This window comes from Elgaria multicarinata, chromosome 1 (genome assembly GCF_023053635.1).
Source record: "Elgaria multicarinata webbii isolate HBS135686 ecotype San Diego chromosome 1, rElgMul1.1.pri, whole genome shotgun sequence".
Classification (NCBI taxonomy): domain Eukaryota; kingdom Metazoa; phylum Chordata; class Lepidosauria; order Squamata; family Anguidae; genus Elgaria; species Elgaria multicarinata.
The window spans coordinates 84,507,703-84,528,434 of record NC_086171.1 but is presented as its reverse complement, the minus strand read 5'-3'; the positions used below and the strand labels follow the sequence as shown (position 1 = coordinate 84,528,434).

The window sequence follows — 20,732 nt, the reverse complement described above, 5'->3', positions numbered from 1 at the left end:
GGTGTATTACATCTCCAGCAGTTATGTAAGTTAGACAAATCCTTATTAAACAGACATTGTGGAGTCCAATAGACCCGAAACAAGATTTTTTGCTGAATAAGACGTAGCCTAAGATCCGTAGAAGCTTCAGATACAGACTCTAAAGCAACAATCCATTGATTAGGCAAAACAGGACACTCCAGTTCTCTATTCCAATTTTGTCTTAAACCATGGGTAACACATTTATTTACTACTACTAAATGCTTATATATATATATGGGTTGCCGGTTGACATATCTGTTCAGCTGTTTCTAACAATGGAGGGTCTGAAGCTGTGAAAGCAGCCAGGCTAAACCTAGATTCCAGCAAGTGCTGCAATTGCAAGTATTGCCTTTCAGCCGTAATAGGTTTAGCACATAAAGCAGAAAATGACAGAAACTTGGCATCTGGGCCTATTAATTGATCCAAAGTAAAAAAAATCATCTTATCTGCCCATGTCCTGCACAAGAATGCTTTCTTTAATTGGAAGCTGCGTCCATTTCAAAGATATTCAAGGTGAGGAAGAACCCCAGAAGAATTTACAAAACAAAGTGTTTCTGGAGCTGCTCTTAAACTAGAAGTTGGTCTGAATTCTGTTAATTGCTTGGCCTGGATCCATGTTATCCATTTTTGGCTTCGCTGTAAGTTGGCACCCCCATCTAATTCTCTAGTATCTAAGATTCTGTTAGACCACTTTGAATCTCCTTGGTCAAAGGCCAAGACTAGTAAAATCAAGTCAGTAGGCCTATCCCCCCAAACGCTACTATCAAGGGATTTAGCTAGTGCCAAATCAGTAGTGAAACAGAGGCTGCTTGATATAGATATGCAAGTCCTTCAGAGTCCTGCACGGGGCCCATGTTCCCCCCTGTCCCTAGGACTACCAGCCTCTTTTTGTAAAGGTGGGATGCCTTATCTACGCTGGTTGACTATTCCTAAATACAGGAGAGCATTTTCATTAGCCAGACTTAATGTCCTTCCCTCCAAACTTTTGGAGGGCAGATTTAATAAAATTCCAGTGCTCAACAGATGCTGCCCCTGCAACAATAGTGAAGTGGAAACGGTATCTCATGTTTTACTGTTTTGTAGATTTTATCTAGGGGCTAGAAATGATCTTCTAAACCCTATTTTACAATCTTATCCTGGTCACCCAACTGAATTCTTAACGTCTCTTTTACTTTGTAATATAGACAAATCAATCACTGAGCAAGTGGCCAAGTTTTTGAACTTGGCCATTTCTTTTAGATCTTCTATGATCGCCTGATTTTTAATAGTTGATGGTATGTTCAGTTTGCTGTATGTAAAATTTTTATTTGCTGGAATGGTCTATTGACCGCAATAAATTGTTGTTGTTGCATTAAGTTGTTGAAAGTATTTACCATGTATAAGTAAAGGAATCCCATGCAAACAACAATAGGGTTATATGGCAGAAGTCAGCATGGGCTATTCAGCCAGAAAAATTCACAGGGCTGTTGTCACATTTTATTTATTTATTATTTATTAATTACATTTCTATCCCGCCCAATAGCTGGAGCTCTCTGGGTGGTTCACAAAAATTAAAAACATTCAAAGTAATGACAGTAATAAGTGAATGAAAACCTCCAAAATGAGTGAATGAAAACCTCCAAAAGCAACTCTGTGTAACGTAGCTTTGGAGGCACGCCGCTTTGCTGCTGCGCTGCTACAGTTAATTGAATTTATGCATTATACATAATAACTGTCCTTACTTTATTCCAAAATGAAACTTTGTCGCCATGGCGGACATTACTAAACACTCACCTGGAGCCTGCCCACTGCCCTGTATTCTCGCACCTACCCTGCACTGGGATCCGCCCCCTAACTATGCCCCACTCCCTTAATCCGAACTGAAGCCACCGCTGAGACATGCACAAACAACTGCGGTGACATTGGAGCAAAGTAAAAACTCACTGAGAAACAAGGCATTGAAAATGCGCAGTTTCATAGGGAATGATACGATGTGGCTGCAACTTGGCAGCTGCGTCATATAAACAATAGAGCACAACTGTGCACCCACGATGGAGTATATATAGCATATAGACAAGCCCTTGGTATCCTTTTGCAAAATCTGCCTGGGTTTCTCTGGTGGCTTTTTCAGTAGCCCATCAGTCTTTCAGCTAGTTAAAAACAACAAATGGGACTTACAAGCTAGAATAAACAGCCAGAAAAATCATGTTCAGCAGTCTGATCCTGACAGAAGGCAACTCTGGACTGGGTAGTCAACTCTCAGTTATTTAGTCATAGCTTTCTTGTCCCCTGATGTTGGTGTGCAGCTTGCAAACTCAAGCAGGTTGTTTAATGAGCCCCTGGTGAGCTGCCAGATACATACAGCTGGTGGGCTGTTCGGCTTCTTTGGTCACAAAATGTGCAAGGGGTATAGAATTCATGATGGAAAACAAGTTGGTTTCTCAAACGCCACAGGCAATACATTAACAAATATATGTCCCTTTTACTAATTTTTCTTATTCTTTTCAGGTTGACTTTGAACAACTCCGGGACAACTTATGTCAAATGGAGAAACGGTGCAAAGCGTCATGGGATCACCTGAAGGCCATAGCAAAGCATGAAATGAAATCAACTTTAAAGCAAAAAATGTCTGAGTTCCTTAAAGACTGTGCAGAAAGAATAATAATTTTAAAGATTGTCCACAGAAGAATAATTAACAGGTAGAGCACCATGGCATACTGTGGTTAGTATGCTATTTAAATATCTCTCCAAAGAAGTCTGATGTTGTTCCAAGAAATCTGGGGCAGATTTGTTGAAATGTATAATCGTTTACTAAAAATTCTAAACAAATTTTTAGTAATACTGGGATGAAGGCCACATACCAGACAGATTTATAACTGGATTTTAAAAACCAAATGATTTCCCCGAAAACTCATAAAATGCTTTGATCTATTCCAGCCCCAATTATTTTATTTATTTAAATATTTTTAGGCTGCATCATAGGGCAAAGCTCTCACATGGTGGCTTCCATAAAAACATAGAAATACAATATACACAAAACCTCACAATTTATCAAAAGCTAGCAGTAAAACAATAGTATAATTGTTACAAATAATATAACTGACCAGCATTATAATATTAAAAACAGCGTAAAACACTTTAAAACCATTTCAGCCTCATTTCAGCTGACCGCACCATGATACTTCTTTAGGAGAAAGCAACTTGGAATAAATGATTCTTTAAAGACCTGTATTGATGGGGCGATGTCCTCAGTTGGAATTAAATTCCACGAATATGATGCCGCCACTGAGAAGGCCCTGTTACTTGCACTTGCCAACAGATTTGCTTTCATCAGTGGATATAAGAGCAAGGCCTCTACAACTGTACTTAGAATATAAGCCCAAGCAGATGACAACACTGAGAGCACAACAGGATCCAGTCTCTCCCCACATCCAATGAACTTCCAAATCTCCTCTCCACTGACTTGTTTCTAAATTTATTTCCTCCTTCCCTCCAACCTGTTCACGTAACTTGCTTGCTGGTACTCCTGTAGTGTTGGTAGCAAGAAGGGAGGGACGGATCCCGCCCTCTTCTGTCTGACACTTGCTATGTTAGAATGGCGGCAAGCCAGGAGCTAGAGACATAAGGAAATATGGAGACAGAAAGGAATTCACAGGCTTTAAATGCTCATATTTGAGGTGAGCATTATGAGTCTCTGAGATTCATACTTCTGACCCAGGAATTACTAAACTTAAGAGGATCTTACAGCTGATCTAGTAATCCATTAAAAAGCCCCAAAAGTAAATACGCACATGGATTTATATATTTTAAAAATCAGAGTGGCTACTCAAGCCTTTGTTTCTATGGCATCGTATTTCTTCGATTCTAAGACACACTTTTTTCCCATATAAACATCTCTAAAAATGGGGTGCGTCTTAGAATCGTGGGTGTGATTATTATTCTTAGAATCAAAGCTTTTTTTCTGTTGGTGGTACTGAAATTAGTGGGCGTCTTACAATCGATGACGTCTTACAATCGAAGAAATACAGTAATTCCATTGCCCCCCTTATTACTCACACTCAAAAAATTAGATTTTAATAGAAACATATCATCATGTTGAGCAATTAAAAAAAAAGATTAGGGTTCGATCTTATGCATGTTTAGACAGAAAAAAAGCCTTAGAACTCCCATGCAGAGGGGGAATGGTAGGACTTATTTGCATCTAAAAATACATAGGACTGTATCCTTAGGGAACAATCCATCAGCAGTTTCTCAGGCACGTCCCATTAAAATGAATGGGTACTATAAGCACATGCCTGTCTTCTTGTCATTTACATCAACTGAGCTCACTTTTTTTCAGTTCCATCATTACAGCTGTTTTCGTTTTTAATTTGAAAAGATATAGTCGTTCAAAATGACCATGTATATATACTAGCCACATATGGATGTTATAGTAATCCAGATTTTTTTAAAAAAATAAATAAAATGGTTTACCGTGAACAAGACAGCATGTAAGTGCATACGGCTTGATCACTCCCACGTGGCTTCTCCTACCAGGGACTCTCACACAAGCCAGGGACTCTCAGGCCTTAGCTAGACCTAAGGTTTATCCTGGGATTGTCCCGGGGTCATCCCTGTCCATGTAAATGACACACAGGATATCCTGGGAGCAGGCAGGGATGACCCCGGGACGATCCCGAGATAAACCTTCGGTCCAGCTAAGGCCTCGGTCTCTAGCTTGGCTAGCATGATCTGAACCAGGAACTCTAGCTTGTTTCTCCCCTGAGAAGCCAGTCATAACCCAGGTTTTGTAAAAGGATTTCTGGCTTACCATGACATCTAAATGTACCCACTGTTATTCATAGTGAATAAATGTCATGACAAAACATCAGAAGAGAAGGAAATCACAAGGTAGCTCTTATAATACAGTGGCACTATTAATATTGTAAAACTGAATTGCATCAAGCTGAGAGATCTGGATTTTATGACTTCCTTTGTGAATTAGAAAGTTTTCTTCTTTGCGGTTAGCCTGTAAGTTTTCATTTTCCTTGTCTAGTTCTTGTCTAGACATTTCCAAACATCCTAACCTCTTTGAAGTTGGACTATTACATACAAAACTGGAATTTAAATATAATAAATATGTTGTTCAGTACCCCTTACCCCAAAATGACATTTTTCGTTCATTGCTACGTTAACGGTAGGGTTTGGTTCCATTAAATAGTTTATCTTTTATACATCATTGTGTGAAAGTAGATTGGGAAAAGGGTTATCATAGATCTTCATTTTATTGTAATTCTGTTTTTAATTATAAACTCTGGAAATGATGCCAAAGGCATCCATGAAAAGACAGACACACACATAGGAAACATATGAGTTCATAGTTCAAAAACAGTTTATCTAGCTTATGTTTCTGTGACCAACTCTGTCCTGCTGAAAAACTCTGTTAAGTTTAAGACTTGCACTTTTCTCAGAGGCAATAAACAAAGCCCTTACCCACATATTCCCTAAAAAAACCTGAAACTCCATAGTTGTAGATGGGTTGAGGGCTTTCTATTTATTTGTTAGGGTGGAGAGAAAAAAACCTGTAAAGATAACTCCTTCTGTTTTTCTAGGTTCCACTCCTTCTTATTATTTATGGGCTATCCTCCTTATGCAATCCGTGAAGTCAACATCAATAAATTCTGCAAAATTATTAGTGAATTTGCTCTGGAGTATCGCACCACCAGGGAACGGGTTTTGCAACAAAAGCAGAAGCGAGCCAACCACAGAGAAAGAAACAAAACCAGAGGGAAAATGATCACAGATGTAAGTGGCAAAGTAAATCTCATTCAGCAAAAATACATAAGAGTTTTGTTGCCAGCCAGTGACATGTTATAGATCCACTATTCCAACCGGTAATCTTTTTTAGTAAAGGAACTTCTCTGTGAGAATAGAAAAGCTGGCTGCAAAATGCATCATCTTCAAGCAACAGGATCTAAAGATGCTTCTTTGGCCTTAGTGAAGGTTATGCTGGGATCTAGGGTGCTTGAGCCTAGTAGGTTCCCTTTCTGAACCAGTACCCATCATATGGCTGGATGCTCATATCCAGTAGTAAGAGATCAGAATTGAGCCATGGGATCACACATTCTCTCCCAATAGCTCCCCACCTCACCTCTCTCATACACATTCTCCCCTTTCCTCACTGGGTTTAACCTGTGGGGATACTACCAACATTAACTGACGACACCCAGCTGTATTTCTCTGTGACATCTGAACCAGAAGAAGCTGTGCATGTTGTGAACCAATGCTTGGAATCAATGATGGGTTATATGAAGGCCAACAAACTGAGACAGAGGCCTTAGCTAGATCTAAGGTTTATCCTGGGATTGTCCCAGGGTCATCCCTGTTCATGTAAATGACACACAGGATATCCCGGGAGCAGGCATGGACGACCCCGGGATGATCCCGGGATAAACTTTAGGTCTAGCTAAGGCCCCAATCCCTGACAACATTGAGACTCCATGGGTGGGGAGTTTGCCTGTTCTAGATGGGGTTGCATTCCCCCAGAAAGGACACGTATGTCATTTGGAGATACACCTGGACTTATCATTGCCACTAGAAGCCCAAGAGACTTCTATGGCAAAGAGTGCCTATTAACAGCTTCAGCTGGTATGTTAAGCTATGCCCTTTCCTGGGCAAGGATAGCCTGGTCATTCTAGTCCATGCATTGGCAACTAAACTCACATTTAGATGACTGTCATGTGTTTCATGTTTGGCTGCCCCTCTGCTAGGAGCTGAAGCTGCAACTGATGCAGAATGCAGCAGCCAGGATGCTGAATGGGCCCCTGGCTGTGCACATATTACACTGGTGTTGAACTATTAGCCTTGCTGTTGGTATATAAAGCCCTGAACAACTTGGGACCAGGTTACCTGGTAGATTGCTTTCCCCAGTATAGACCCATGCGATTGCTAAGATCATTGGAGGCATTGCGGCTTCACCGCAAACTGCAAACCTTATGGCATGCTCTCCCCACTGGTCTTCGCAAGGCACCAACTGTAGTACATTTTAGGCCTCTGTTACAGACCAACCTCTTTATCCAGGTCTTCTCTGATTCATTGTGCTGCCCAGTTTGCTTCTTAATTGATGCATTTTGAGTTTTTATTTTATTTTAAATGTTTAACTTAGGGGTATTTATATGTATTGTGATGTTGTCTTTTAATGTCTGACTTTGTAAACTGCTTCAAGATGTTTATTTTAGATATGATAAGCGGTGTCATGTAGCAGCAGGATTTTTTAGGGTATTGTTTGAGCCAGACCAGATACAAGCCAGACCAGACACAAGGATTGTTTCCAAAAACTAAATGCAATGGGAGGAAGACATATTTTAAGTGACTGACTTCTTATTTTGTTTACTTTATATAGCACTACGATTCTAATTTTCAGTTTTAATTATTGAAAATAACCCTATGTGTTTAGTCTTCAAGTATGAGATAGAAAATAATTCAATTTAAATCTTTTGAAATTTCTAATCAGAATTATTAACTTTGGGTTCAGAATGGATGTTACCTAATAAGGAATGCTGATTAGGATGTTGAGGATTGGGTACACAGCTTGCTTTTATAAAAACAAGATCAATTTTTGTCGATCAAGTGACCTTTAAAAATCCCCAAGGTTTTAAAATCTTATTTTAAGTTAATACAGTTTCACTCGGTCTAAATAAATAAAGTTTAAAGGAGTGCCAGTACTTAATAAAATTTCCCAGCTGCCTTAAAATGCTTCATCACATATGGAGCTACCTCTGTCTGGGCTTTGGCATGGTCAGCTATGTAGTGATTTGTGGCATGGCCAACAGTCCACACAAGCTAAGTAAAAATAAATAAATAAATCCACACCAATATAATGGATCCAAATAGGCACTGTCTGACTATCACTTGTAGACCTTTCTTGGCACTGGTCTTAGATTCTGGAAATTCAACTCACATTGAAGAAATTTCACTGTATTGTTGTTACACAGTAATCGTCATCTTTTAAATTTAGCTTCCCATGATGAAAGTGGTCTTTATATATGGCAAGACATTTCACTGCTGTTATTGATAACAGCTGCTTTATCTATATTGAGGTGCAGAGCAGGGGAAAGGATGGTCTACTATTGATTGTATTAAGAATCTTCTCCGGCATCCATGTGAAATGTTTATTTATAACTGGTTGGTTTATAGTGTATGTCCGTGGCCATAGCTAGACCTAAGGTTTATCCCTGGATCGTCCAGGGGTCAAACCTGTTCACCTAGGTGACACACAGGGGATCCAGTACTCAGGCAGGGGTGAATCCTGGATGATCCCAGGATAAACCTTAGGTCTAGCTGTGGCCCGTGTGTCCTGGCCAAGCCTAACATTGGACTTGTTGTGCCCTTCTACAGTCTTTCCCAACAAAAGAACAGGGGGAGCATACCAGGTTGAATGACTCTGCCCGTAATGCCTCCCAACAGCATACACACACACACACACACACACACACACACACACACACACACACGCCATTCCCAGTAAAATTCTGGTCAAGGATAGACTTGGATAGGGATATGGAAGATTAAAGAGCCAACATATGTAACCTCGGTTTCTAATGTGACTGTTTGCAAAGCTAAATGTTTTAGAGCCTCTTGCTTTAGTTTATAATAAGGCTAATACGAAACCTGGCCAACCCCAAAATGGAAAATGTGATGGGGTGGGAGGAGGCTAATAGCAGGTATCATCCAGCCCTTGAAAAGTAATAAGGAGTAGCATGACCTGTTTATCTTTCCTGCACCAGTGAGTAAGCTGAGCCAGCCCCCATATATCTGGGATTAGGAAGCAGGAGTGTTTTTCAGGGTGGCAGGAGAGTGGTCACTTGGGTGATACTGCTTGGAGGCACCCTTAGTGCCTCCAACTGGTGTTGCCCAACCCACACGCACACACATTGGACATTGCCATTAGAAAAATGGCACCCAACACATACAGAGGCCTTTCTCATTGTGGAATGCTAATGGGAGAGTGCTTGGGCGACCACGATCAGAGGTGCCCCCATGCACCTCCAACCAGTTGGCAGGAGAATGGCTGCTTGGGCAACACTGATCAAAGGCCTTCAAAAAGCAGTGCCCAACACCCAGCCAGCCCCACCAGGAGACTGAGAGCATGGGTTGCAGAAAGCCACTCACTCAGCTTCATAGCGGAGTGTTGATTTGAACTTGGGTGTCCTGTACCCAAGCTTCATATCACAGGGCTCATCTACACCAAGCAGAATATTCCACTATGAAAGCGCTTTGTAAAATGCAGGAGCTACACTACTGCTTCACAGCGGTATTGAAGTGCACTGACAACTGTTGGGGCCCATTGACACATACCATATACCACTTTCATAATGCTATATCCTGCTTGGTGTAGATCTGTCATGGGCCCCAACAATTGTCAGTGTACTTCAGTACCACGATAAAGCAGTAGTGTGACTCCTGCCTTTTAGATACCGCTTTCATAGTGCAAATATCCTGCTTGGTGTAGAGTAGGCCTCAGTCACTGCTTCACATTAGATTCTATACGAACTGGAATCAGTGTAGTTCTCCCATCTTCATGTAGGAGATTTATATAAGGGTTTAAGGCAAGAGTCTTGAATTCATGAGGCAAAATAAGAAAATGTAAACAAGGACAGTTTTATTGGGGGGAAATAGAACATGAAATCAGGCATGGAAAAAAGCGATGCAACATGCTAGCTTCACTAATCACCATTACAGCCTTTAGTATTATAGGCTAATGGAACAAGGTCCAAGACCTATTTATGTATTCCATTTCAAAGAAATAATAACTCTTTTAGCCTCAATTAAACAAAAAGCAAAACAGAAAACAAGCCAGCTGATTTCATCATGCCAAAACTGTCTGTCAAGTTGTTCTTTCAAGGAGCAGAACTCAGCTCTGGGATACCAGTGGCGTCACGGTCATATGTTCTTTAAAAATCATTTACAGTCAGATTACTGTTCAAATGTCTAACGAGTGGTCTCAGGTCTGAGCCACATAGGCAAAAGGAATAAGGAAATACAGGCAGATCAGACTGGGAGCCCCATCGAGAGCATCTGGATTAAAATAAATTGGTCAAGGAATAAAAAGAACATGATAATCGGAATCTACTACCGACCACCCAATCAAGGAGAAGACGAGGACGAAACTTTTGAGAAACAAATTGCCAGTGTTTCAAGGAAGTGTGATTTAGTAGTGATGGGGGACTTCAATTACCCTGATATCTGTTAGGAGACCAATACTGCCAAAAGCGGCCCTTCCACGAAATTCCTGACATGTGTGGGTGATAACTTTCTCCTACAGAAAGTGGAGGAAGGAACTAGAGGATCGGCAATCCTTGACTTGATATTGACCAATAGGGATGACTTAGTGGATAAAGTGGCAGTTACGGGAACTCTGGGGGAAAGTGACCACGTTGTACTTGAATTCTTGATTATGAAGGAGACAAAAGTTGAGTGTAGGCATACACGTACTCTGGATTTTAGGAAAGCTGATTTTAATAAACTCAGAACTATGATAAGTAAGGTCCCGTGGCAAATGAGCCTAATGAGAAAAGGAGTGCAGGATGGGTGGGAGTATTTAAAAAAGGAAATTTTAAAGGCACAGTTACAAACAATTCCAACAAGGAGAAAAGATAGAAGACAACAGAGGAAACCAATGTGGCTCCACAAAAAGCTTAGAGATGACCTGAAAACAAAAAGGGATACATATAGGAAGTGGAAGGAAGGCCAGGCTACAAAAGAAGAGTACAGACAAGTGGCGCAGAAGTGCCGCAATGGTGTCAGGAAGGCTAAAGCTCAGAATGAGCTGAGATTAGCGAGGGATGCTAAAAGCAATAAAAAGGCTTTCTTCAGATATGTGAGTAGTAAAAGACAGAGGAAAGAAATGGTGGTTCAACTGCATAATGAGGATGGCAAATTGATAACAGATGACAAAGAAAAGGCTGAAGTGCTCAATTCCTACTTTGCCTCAGTCTTCTCCTGAAAGCGGGTCTATGACCCCCCTGGAAAAAGTGAAGCAGAAGTTGAGGGGGCAGGATTACAGTTGGAGATTGATAAACAAATGGTCAAAGAACACCTAATTTCCTTGAATGAGTTCAAATCTCCAGGGCCCGATGAACTGCATCCTAGAGTAATGAAGGAGCTAGCGGAAGAACTCTCAGAACCTTTGTCTATTATCTTTGCAAAATCATGGAAGACGGATGAGGTGCCGGTCGACTGGAGGAGGGCTAACATTGTCCCTATCTTCAAAAAGGGCAAAAAGGAGGAACCTGGGAACTACAGACCAGTCAGCCTGACATCCATCCCTGGGAAAATTCTGGAGCAGATTATAAAGAAGTCAATCTGTAAACACCTTGAAATCAATGCGGTGATCACTAGAAGCCAACATGGATTTGTCAAAAACAAGTCCTGTCAGACTAATTTGATCTCATTTTTTGATATGGTAACCTCCCTTGTGGACCGTGGGAATGCTGTGGACGTCATATATCTTGACTTCAGCAAAGCTTTTGACAAGGTACCACATGACATTCTGATTAATAAACTAGCTAAAAGTGGGCTAGATGGAACAACTATTAGGTGGATTCACAGTTGGCTACAGAATCGGACTCAAAGAGTACTTATCAATGGAACCTTCTCAAACTGGGGAGAGGCAATGCGGGAGATACCGCAGGGCTCAGTCCTGGGCCCAGTGCTCTTCAACATTTTTATTAATGATTTGGACGAGGAGGTGCAGGGAACGCTTATCAAATTTGCAGATGACACCAAATTGGGTGGGATAGCTAATACCCTGGAAGACAGAAACAAACTTCAAAGTGATCTTGATAGGCTAGAGTGCTGGGCTGAAAACAACAGGGTGAAATTTAATAGGGATAAATGCCAAGTTCTACATTTAGGAAATAGAAATCAAAGGCACAGTTACAAGATGGGGGATACTTGGCTCAGCAATACTACAAATGAGAAGGATCTTGGAATTGTTGTAGATTGCAAGCTGAATATGAGCCAACAGTGCGATATGGCTGCAAGAAAGGCCAATGCTATTTTGGGCTGCATTAATAGAAGTATAGCTTCCAAATCACGTGAGGTACTGGTTCCTCTCTATTCGGCCCTGTTAGGCCTCATCTAGAGTATTGCGTCGAGTTCTGGGCTCCACTATTCAAGAAGGACGCAGACAAGCTGGAGCGTATTCAGAGGAGGGCAACCAGGATGATCAGGGGTCTGCAAACAAAGCCCTATGAAGAGAGACTGAAAGAACTGGGCATGTTTAGCCTGGAGAAGAGAAGATTGAGGGGAGACATGATAGCACTGTTCAAATACTTCAAAGGTTGTCACACAGAGGAGGGCCAGGATCTCTTCTCGATCCTCCCAGAGTGCAGGACACGGAATAATGGGCTCAAGTTAAAGGAAGCCAGATTCCAGCTGGACATCAGGAAAAACTTCCTGACTGTTAGAGCAGTACGACAATGGAATCAGTTGCCTGGGGAGGTTGTGGGCTCCCCCACACTAGAGGCCTTCAAGAGGCAGCTGGACAACCATCTGTCAGGGATGCTTTAGGGTGGATTCCTGCATTGAGCAGGGGATTGGACTCGATGGCCTTGTAGGCCCCTTCCAACTCTGCTCTTCTTTGATTCTATGATTCTATGATTAGGATTTATAACTGAAGCCACAGCAGCAGAGTCTGGATCTTAGTGGGATACAATGAGCTGGTTCACCCAAAGTTAATTTAGTATTATTTGAGAGTTGTCCACTCCTCACAAAACTCCTGCCATCTGGGTTGCATAACACAATCAGCTATGGCAAGCCAATCCCTTATGGACGCCATGCAAAAATAGCACCCATTTTGCATCCAGCACAATGTGACAGCCACCACAGGTAAATTAACCAACAGTGGGCCATTGTGCCATGCGAACGAGTCAGTGTATTTGCATCTATTCAATACGCATAAATAAAGCCTATCAAGTCCAGTCTGAAAGTTCCCCCACCTCCTGAGGACAGGATTGTGCAGAGTCAAAATGAAAGTTTTGCCTTTTAAAACAGATGGTTTGGCTTCAGAAATCAAATGCTTTTCTAAAGTACTACAGCATTTCTATATCTCTGCCACAATTTTTTTATTCAGCCTGTTATTGGAAGAAGGTTGCATTATTTGCCTTACCACCTGAAAAGATAGGAAGTTTTTCTTGAAATTCTATTCCAGTCTGGCTTCCTCTTTCTTTACATAATTTTTTTTTTCTCCTAAGATCAATGGCAAAAAAGTACAGTTTTCCTCTTCTTTGCAGCCAACATTTTTGCACTACACCATATTGGGGTTAGCTTGGAGAAAGTTTAAAAAAATACTTTCCTCTAGAGTGGAAGTAAAATGATTGCATTCTGCAACCACTAAATCCATGGATATACAACTTAAGACAATGTAAGTTTCCCACATTACAATTTTAGGTTATGAGAATGCTTCCTTAAAGCATCTCTGGATAAAAGTAATAACATAGGAAGAAGGTTTTATACTCATGTCTTGTTAATGATATGTGTGACTTAGCTAGATATACCATTTTCTGAGTGTAAATACACCGGTATAAATCCTGCCATTATTTTCAGCATTACTTTTCAAAAATCACAACTTTTAAAATTTAATAAACATAGTAATATGAAAAGTATAGAATACTATAGTACTTGAAGCAAATATGTCACACTGCAATCCACAATCCATGTTTACAAAGCACCCCCTTTGACTTTGAAACAGGGGTGGGCAACCGCTGCTCAGCAGGCCACACACGACCCCGGGTTTTTTTATGCCCTCAGCTACCCCCTAGATTTCTGTCACTGCTGAATTGCTGTTGTATTTTGTTGCTGCTGGACTAGCAGCCCAGTGTAGGCAAGAAGATTATTAGAGAACTCCTAGCTACTTTAAATATGTTCAAGTGTCCGGGACCAGATGAATTCCTTCCCTAGGTGCTAAAACAGCTTGCTGACATTATTTCAGAACTACTCTCTGTAATCTTTCAGAATTCCTAGAGAGCAGGTGAGATGCCAGAAGAGTAGAAATGGAAACTACAGACCAGGTCTGAGAGGATTTAGAAAATAATTCAGTGATTTGTAGGAGCCAACATGGGTTTCTCAGGAATATGTCATGTCAGACCAACCTTAACTCTTTTTTAAAAATATAGAGAGTTACTAGTTTAGTGGATTGTGGGAATACCATGAACACAGTATATCTTGATTTCAGCAAAGCATTTGACACTGTTTCACATAATATCCTTGTTGAAGAGATGGTGAAATATGAATTGGATACTACTACCATTAGATGGATCAACAGTTGGTTGAGCAACCTTACACAGCAAATGTTCGTGAATGGCTCTGCCTCCTCCTGGAAGGAGGTCATAACTGCACAGCGCTCTCTGTCCTAGGTCCTGTGCTGTTCAACATTTTTATAAATGACATGGATGAGGGTGTAGAGATCACACAAAGCAGGAGGGATAGCAAATACCCCTCGAAGACATAACCAAGATTCAGAAGGATCTTAAGAGGCTTGAACACTGGGCTGAAACTAACAAAATGATAAATGTGCAGAGATAAAGGCTTGCATAGAAGAACATAAGAAGTGCCATGCTGGAGCAGACCAAAGGTCCATCTACAGTAGTGCAGCACCCTAGCCCACAGTGGCCAACCAGCTGTGGGCCAGGGACCAACAAAGCAGGATATGGTGCAGCAGCACCCTCCTACCCATATACCCCAGCAACTCGTGCTTATAGGCTTACTGTCTCAGATACTGGAGGTAGGACATAGCCATCAGGGCTAGTAGGTACAAATATGAAAGGCACAAGTATAGGACGTGGGAACCTGGCTTGGCAACAGAACATGTAAAAAGGACCTAGGTGTTTTAGTGGATCACAGGCTGAATATGAAACACCACTGTCATGTGGCTGCCAAAACAGTTAGGCTGCATTAACAGATGCATAGTGTTCAGGTCATGGGAAGTAATAGTTTCACTCTATACTGCATAAGTCAAGCTGTATTTGGAGTACTGTGTCCAGTTCTAGGCACCACATTTTAAGGACATTGGCAAACTGGAATGTGCTGAGAGAAGTGCAACCAGGATGGTGAGGGGTCTGGAAACCAAATTCTATGAGAAATGGTTGAAAGAGTTAGGTATGTTTATTGTGGAGAATAGAAAATTATGGGGAAATATGATAATGTCTTCAAATATCTGAAAGGTTGTCATGCAGAAAATTGAGCAGAATTGCTCTCTGTTGCTTCAGAGAGTAGGACTAGAACCAATGGTTGGAAGTTGCAGGGAAGCAGATTTCATCTAAATATTAGGGAAACTTCCTAAGCAGTAAAGGCTGTTAGGCAATGGAGCAGACTTCCTTGGGAAGTGATGGATTCTCCTTCACTGGAGGTATTTAAACAGATTCTGGGAAGCTACCTCTTAGGGATGGTGTATCTTCCCAATGAAGCTAAATGTTGAGAGATTCAGAACAGACAAAAAGGAGAACTCCTTTATACAGCACATACTTAAACCATGGAATTTGCTACCAAATGGTGTAGCTTTGGCTACCAGCTTTAAAAGAGAACTATACAAATTCTCTGGAAGGTAAGACTATCAACAGCTACTGGTCATGATGGCTATATGTTGCCTCCAGTGTCAGAGATGTATGTCTCTGAATACCAGTTGCCCAGGCAATCCTTCTTGTGCGTTTACCATATGCATTTGTTTGGCAAATGTAAAAACAGAGTGCTGGACTGGGTAGCCCTTTGGTCTGATCCGGCATGGCTCTTCTCATGTTCTTATGCTCACAGTTCACTCAATATATAGGAAATGGCCATTCAAACACACCAATGTCTGATAATAGTGCAATCCTAAATGGTTTGGATTATTAGGAACACAAATATTTACCTGTCCCTAATTTTAGTTTTCTGGCTGTCAACAACACTAGGGATTAAACATGTTTGCAGAGGGTATATTTTTGCTGGCAATGAAAAGGCGTACCGTAATGTGAATAAGCAAACAGAGCATACTTATGGAGGCTCCATTGCAGAAGGGCTGGCTGTCTTTCAGTGTCGCTAGGTCCAAAGCAAAACAAATAGCTCCCTCATAGAACAAAACATACCCTTAAAAAGCAATGCTAGCATGCTGTCGTTCATCTCTCCCACAGCTAATCTTTTTTATTTGAGTGTACTGAAAACACCGTGACAGACAAAACAAATGAGGCTTTCATTTTCATGGTGATTGTTTCGGGAACAAAAATGGATTAATTTCAATAAAATAACATTTGAACAAGAACTTGTTAATGACTAGGCTCAGTGCAACAAAAGTTAGGTGTACCTGATGGCCAAACTAGAGGTGAAATGGCAGACGTGCGAAATGTTTCCCATCTTTCCTTTCTTTTTACTTTACTGCAGCCATGGGGTGAGGGTTGGTCTGAATTTTATTGTAGCAGCAGTGGCCGGGCAAAGGGCGCTTCAGCCTTTCCCTTGGGCTAATTTCCTATGGGAAAACACCAGGTCTGTGTGTCTTTTCCCCAATGAAGGAAAAACATGTGGAATGAGAACATTTTAAAGGAGGTACGCACACATCCAAAACACAGCTCATTGGGAACTGGGCCTGGTTTGTGTTCAGCAGAGAATATTGAGTGGCAGGAGGGGGAAAACTGAGGGTAGGGGAGTGAATTGGCTGCCTCTTACAGCATTCCCAAGGAAGGTATCACTGGCTGGCTGGAAGTTGAACAGGAACACTCCTGTTAAGGGTTGGGGATATACTGCAACATTTGGTTTCAGTTACTCTCTTACAGTAACCTCAAATGGGTGAGTGCTGACAAGATCAAGGCCCAATGCGGAGGCATGCAAAAGTACAAAACACCTCCCCCCACCCCCAAAACAGTCCAGTGAGAACGTAGCATCCTCTAAGCCAGTGTCTCTGAAAAGTTGTGTACCTCGTTGGTTATATATGCTTTCTTCCATTTCTTCTTCATGTCCGTTTTGAGTTTCCGTTCTTCAGAGTTCCCTGTGCAGCCACACTGGCTTTTAAAAATGTTTCCCATTTTGTTGAACGTCCCACTTGTAACTGGAAATTGCAAAGCTAGTCATTGTGAAGAAAGCAGCTACAATATCACAAGAACAAATGCAACTTAACTAGTTCAAAGAATTCTGTTGTATAGTGTTGTCATTGTCTAGATTGTTCTTTGTAGTGAGCTAGATAAGGCAGTACCAAGATAATTTGGAGGTTGAACTTTCAACAGTTTGCAGGCATTGTTTTGCATCAAGAGAAGGCATCTCCCTTTATCATGGCTAAGTCTTAATTCTCATCATAATGTCTTCGTTGTGGTCCATTGTATCAAGAAAGGGATTGGCCAAAAATATTGGGATTTTCCTGCTTCCGCATGGGCAACAGAGATTTCCACAACTTTTTTGGGAACAGTAGCCATGAACCTCATTGGAATATTCTTTGAGGTATACTTTCCACAATCCACAAGATGAGAGGTGGTCTGGCCACTGACCCACAGAACCATTTCCAGAACCTTGTCATATGGTACCTGTAACATAAGAATTTCCGTGGGACACTTTCAAACAGGCAGTCCATCATATGGAAAACAGAAGTGATTTACTTTTATGAGTGTCTTGTACGACCTCAGTGACTAAATAATCGGTCCTTCATAGTAACTATACCATGGTAACTATACATTGGGAAAAGAAAAAAAATTCCCATAGGCTAGCCTGGCTAGGAATACTTGGTAGGTTTTGCTTTCTCTTATAAAGTCACTCATTTACATGAGTCCTTTGGCACTTTCTGCATGCAGTTTTGTGTAACATAATGTTTGCCTCTACTCTGTGTTGGTGGGATACTGGATTATATAAATGTTGTCTTGGACCAGTAGATGAGGGTGCAGAAAGGGCTGATAAGTAGATAAATTGTGCCTTGATGTCAGGTCCCGACCAGCTCTATGTTTCTAACTTTTCCTTTGTGGTATCAACCAGCGTAGCATTTAAAAACAAAACAAAACACGACAACAGGCAGCAGAAAGAATTAAGATGGTCAAAATTGCTGATCTCTCGGGAAGAGCAGACATGCCAGGGTCTGTACTGCAACCACAGGCACAGAGGTCCATCAAACCTCCAGGTCCAATTACCAGGCAAAACTATGGCAGGTAGTCATAGCCAAGATTTTTTTCCTATGTAAAGGACTTAGAAATGCCAGTTCTTTGGCATAATCAGCACTCTGCATATTCAGCGCACAGGGATGCTGATTATGCCAAAATATTTTAAGTTCTAAGAAACCGCTGGGTTTTTTTTAAGCCCAATAGAATTGAGGCTTGAGTGTGTGTGTGTTTTATTTTGTTTTGTGAGATATCAACAGCAGATGGAAGAATAATACTAATTTACCAAATGAAATGGTTCAGCTAGTTAAAATAGACTATAGTTCCCAGTTTACATTGATACAATAAGTTCACCATTTTAGTGCGTAAGCAGCCCCACTATCACTCCTGTTGGCTCATGTGTTGACAATATTGTATTTCCTAAATCCTACTTTCTGTCCTTTTCTACCTTATTCCTTTGCTTCCTTGGTAGACTGATGAAGAAGATGACATTGAGGTATGATTCTCTGAAAGAGCATGCCCTGTTCAGGTCTTCTGCGCATTGTAAGATCTGCCGATAACAGAGACCGCTCAATAGGAGTCTTTTATTATCATGCCTTTTGGAATTCTGCTTTAACCTTTTTAATACCTATAGTATCTTTTCCCATAAGAGAGGCTGCCATCCTATACATACTTACCGAAACTCAATGAGACTTACTTCTGAGTAGATATGTATAGGATTGCACTGTCAGACCACAGTGTGCTTGGTTTCTGGTGTGCTGTTTTTGTTTCAGCATGGTGGCCGTAATCTTTGATCTGAAACAGCATGGCAAGTCTAAGCATTATGGGAGATGGAGTAGAATGTGCTGATATAAGACCTCTGATCCCAACATTTCACCTTCTTATAATTGCATTAGCTATAGGTTCTTAGATTTTATTTATTATTATTTTATTATTTTATTAATTACATTTCTATATCGCCCAATAGCTGGAGCTCTCTGGGAGGTTCACAAAAATTAAAACATTCAAAGTATAAAACAACAGTATAAAACCATACTATAAAATACAAAATAAAAGCTCAACCAGATCAAAACAGCAGCAATGCAAAATTACAAATTTAAAACACCAAGTTAAAATTTATTTCTAGACTGTTAAAATGCTGGGAGAATAAAAAGGTCTTCACCTGGCGTCTAAAAGCATATAATGTACGTGCCAAGCAAACCTCCTTAGGGAGCTCATTCCACAGCCGGGGTGCCACAGCAGAGAAGGCCCTCCTCCTGGTGGCCACCTGCCTCACTTCCTTTGGCAGGGGCTCACGGAGAAGGACCCTGAGGATGACCTTAGGGTCCGGGCAGGTACATATGGGAGGAGGCGTTCCTTCAGATAGCCTGGCCCCAAGTGAACTGGCCCCAAATGAACTGTGATCATTAACAAACACTACAGGAAGGGAAGAGGTCATTATGATAGTTGTACAGAAAGAGTAATTGAAGCAGAAAGGGCAAGTAACACTAAAGATCGCAGAGCAGAGCAGTGAGGTCTTCTGGTTATGTCATCTCCACATTAGAGGAAACATGCCCAGTAAAGAATGTTGCAAAAAATCTGCATTTTTTTTTTATGGTCGAACCATAGACAGGGTGATGGAGAGCAAGGATCATGACTCCAAACCAGTAATTCCTAAACAGTGTCCCATTAGAGCTGCTAGCACTCTGCAAGGAATAAATTAATTAAATAAGCAATGGCTCCTGTGAGCCCAAAGTACCTACCCACAGAGGAGGCTGTGCGCCACATTTCTGCATGAGTTATTGTTCTTCCTTTGTCTTTCTCTACTCAGCCTTTGCAGAGTATGGATAATTCTGCCATATCTCTGCATCAGGAGTGATCATATCATTTCATTACTCCCACTGCAAAGGGGCAGCAAAACTACCTGCTTTCAGTGTGAGTCACAATGACCTTGGCTTGCCTTTTTGCAGTTAGGAGGCACACACACAGAAAAAGTGATGTGGGCTCTTCTGAAGGTAAGTAATGCTTACTCTTAGAGAAAAGCTGTTACTTCTGCATCCTTATTATGCTTTTGCATATAAGTAGAACAGTAGGGTAAAATTACCTTTGCAATTAATGGCTGTTTCCTAACTACTTGCTTTGCATTGTGCCGTTGATTTAAAAATGAATGGCTGATTCTGCAACCTGCTGCCTACAAAATATTCATTTAAAACATGTGTGGTCACTGATACTTATCACTAAGGGTTCTGGCCAATGGGTTATATCCAATGCTAGTTTAACTTAAATCCCATTAATTTCAATGGGTCTATTCTGTGTAGAACTAACATTGGCTACAACCATTGTTCAAGCAACGTTATTGTCGTACTGTTAGAGCAGTACAACAATGGAATCAGTTCCCTAGGGAGGTTGTGAGCTCTCCCACACTAGAGGCTTTCAAGAGGCAGCTGGACAACCATCTGTCAGGGATGCTTTAGGGTGGATTCCTGCATTGAGCAGGGGGTTGGACTCGATGGCCTTGTAGGCCCCTTCCAACTCTGCTATTCTATGATTCTATAAACAATCAAACAGGTTCTGCTCGCCCACCTGCAGCTCCTGAATCAGACCAAAGGCCTTTCTATTCCAGCATTCTGTTCACGTAGTGGTCAACCAGCTGTTTATGGGAAACACACA

At 41.2% G+C, this 20,732-nt stretch overlaps 1 protein-coding gene across 12 annotated transcripts in view; it reads left to right on the top strand.

Annotated features, from left to right (window-relative positions):
* Positions 1–20,732, top strand: part of FHOD3 (formin homology 2 domain containing 3) — a 401,018-nt gene that overhangs the window by 368,157 nt on the left and 12,129 nt on the right. For 10 of the 12 annotated variants that reach the window (XM_063131345.1, XM_063131400.1, XM_063131398.1 and 7 more), the window contains 3 exons: positions 2,509–2,699; positions 5,592–5,784; positions 18,556–18,579. In XM_063131345.1, coding sequence (XP_062987415.1) covers positions 2,509–2,699; positions 5,592–5,784; positions 18,556–18,579 — 408 coding nt within the window. The remainder of the gene's footprint in view (positions 1–2,508; positions 2,700–5,591; positions 5,785–18,555; positions 18,580–20,732) is intronic. The other 2 variants (XM_063131367.1, XM_063131353.1) reach the window with 1 other exon arrangement.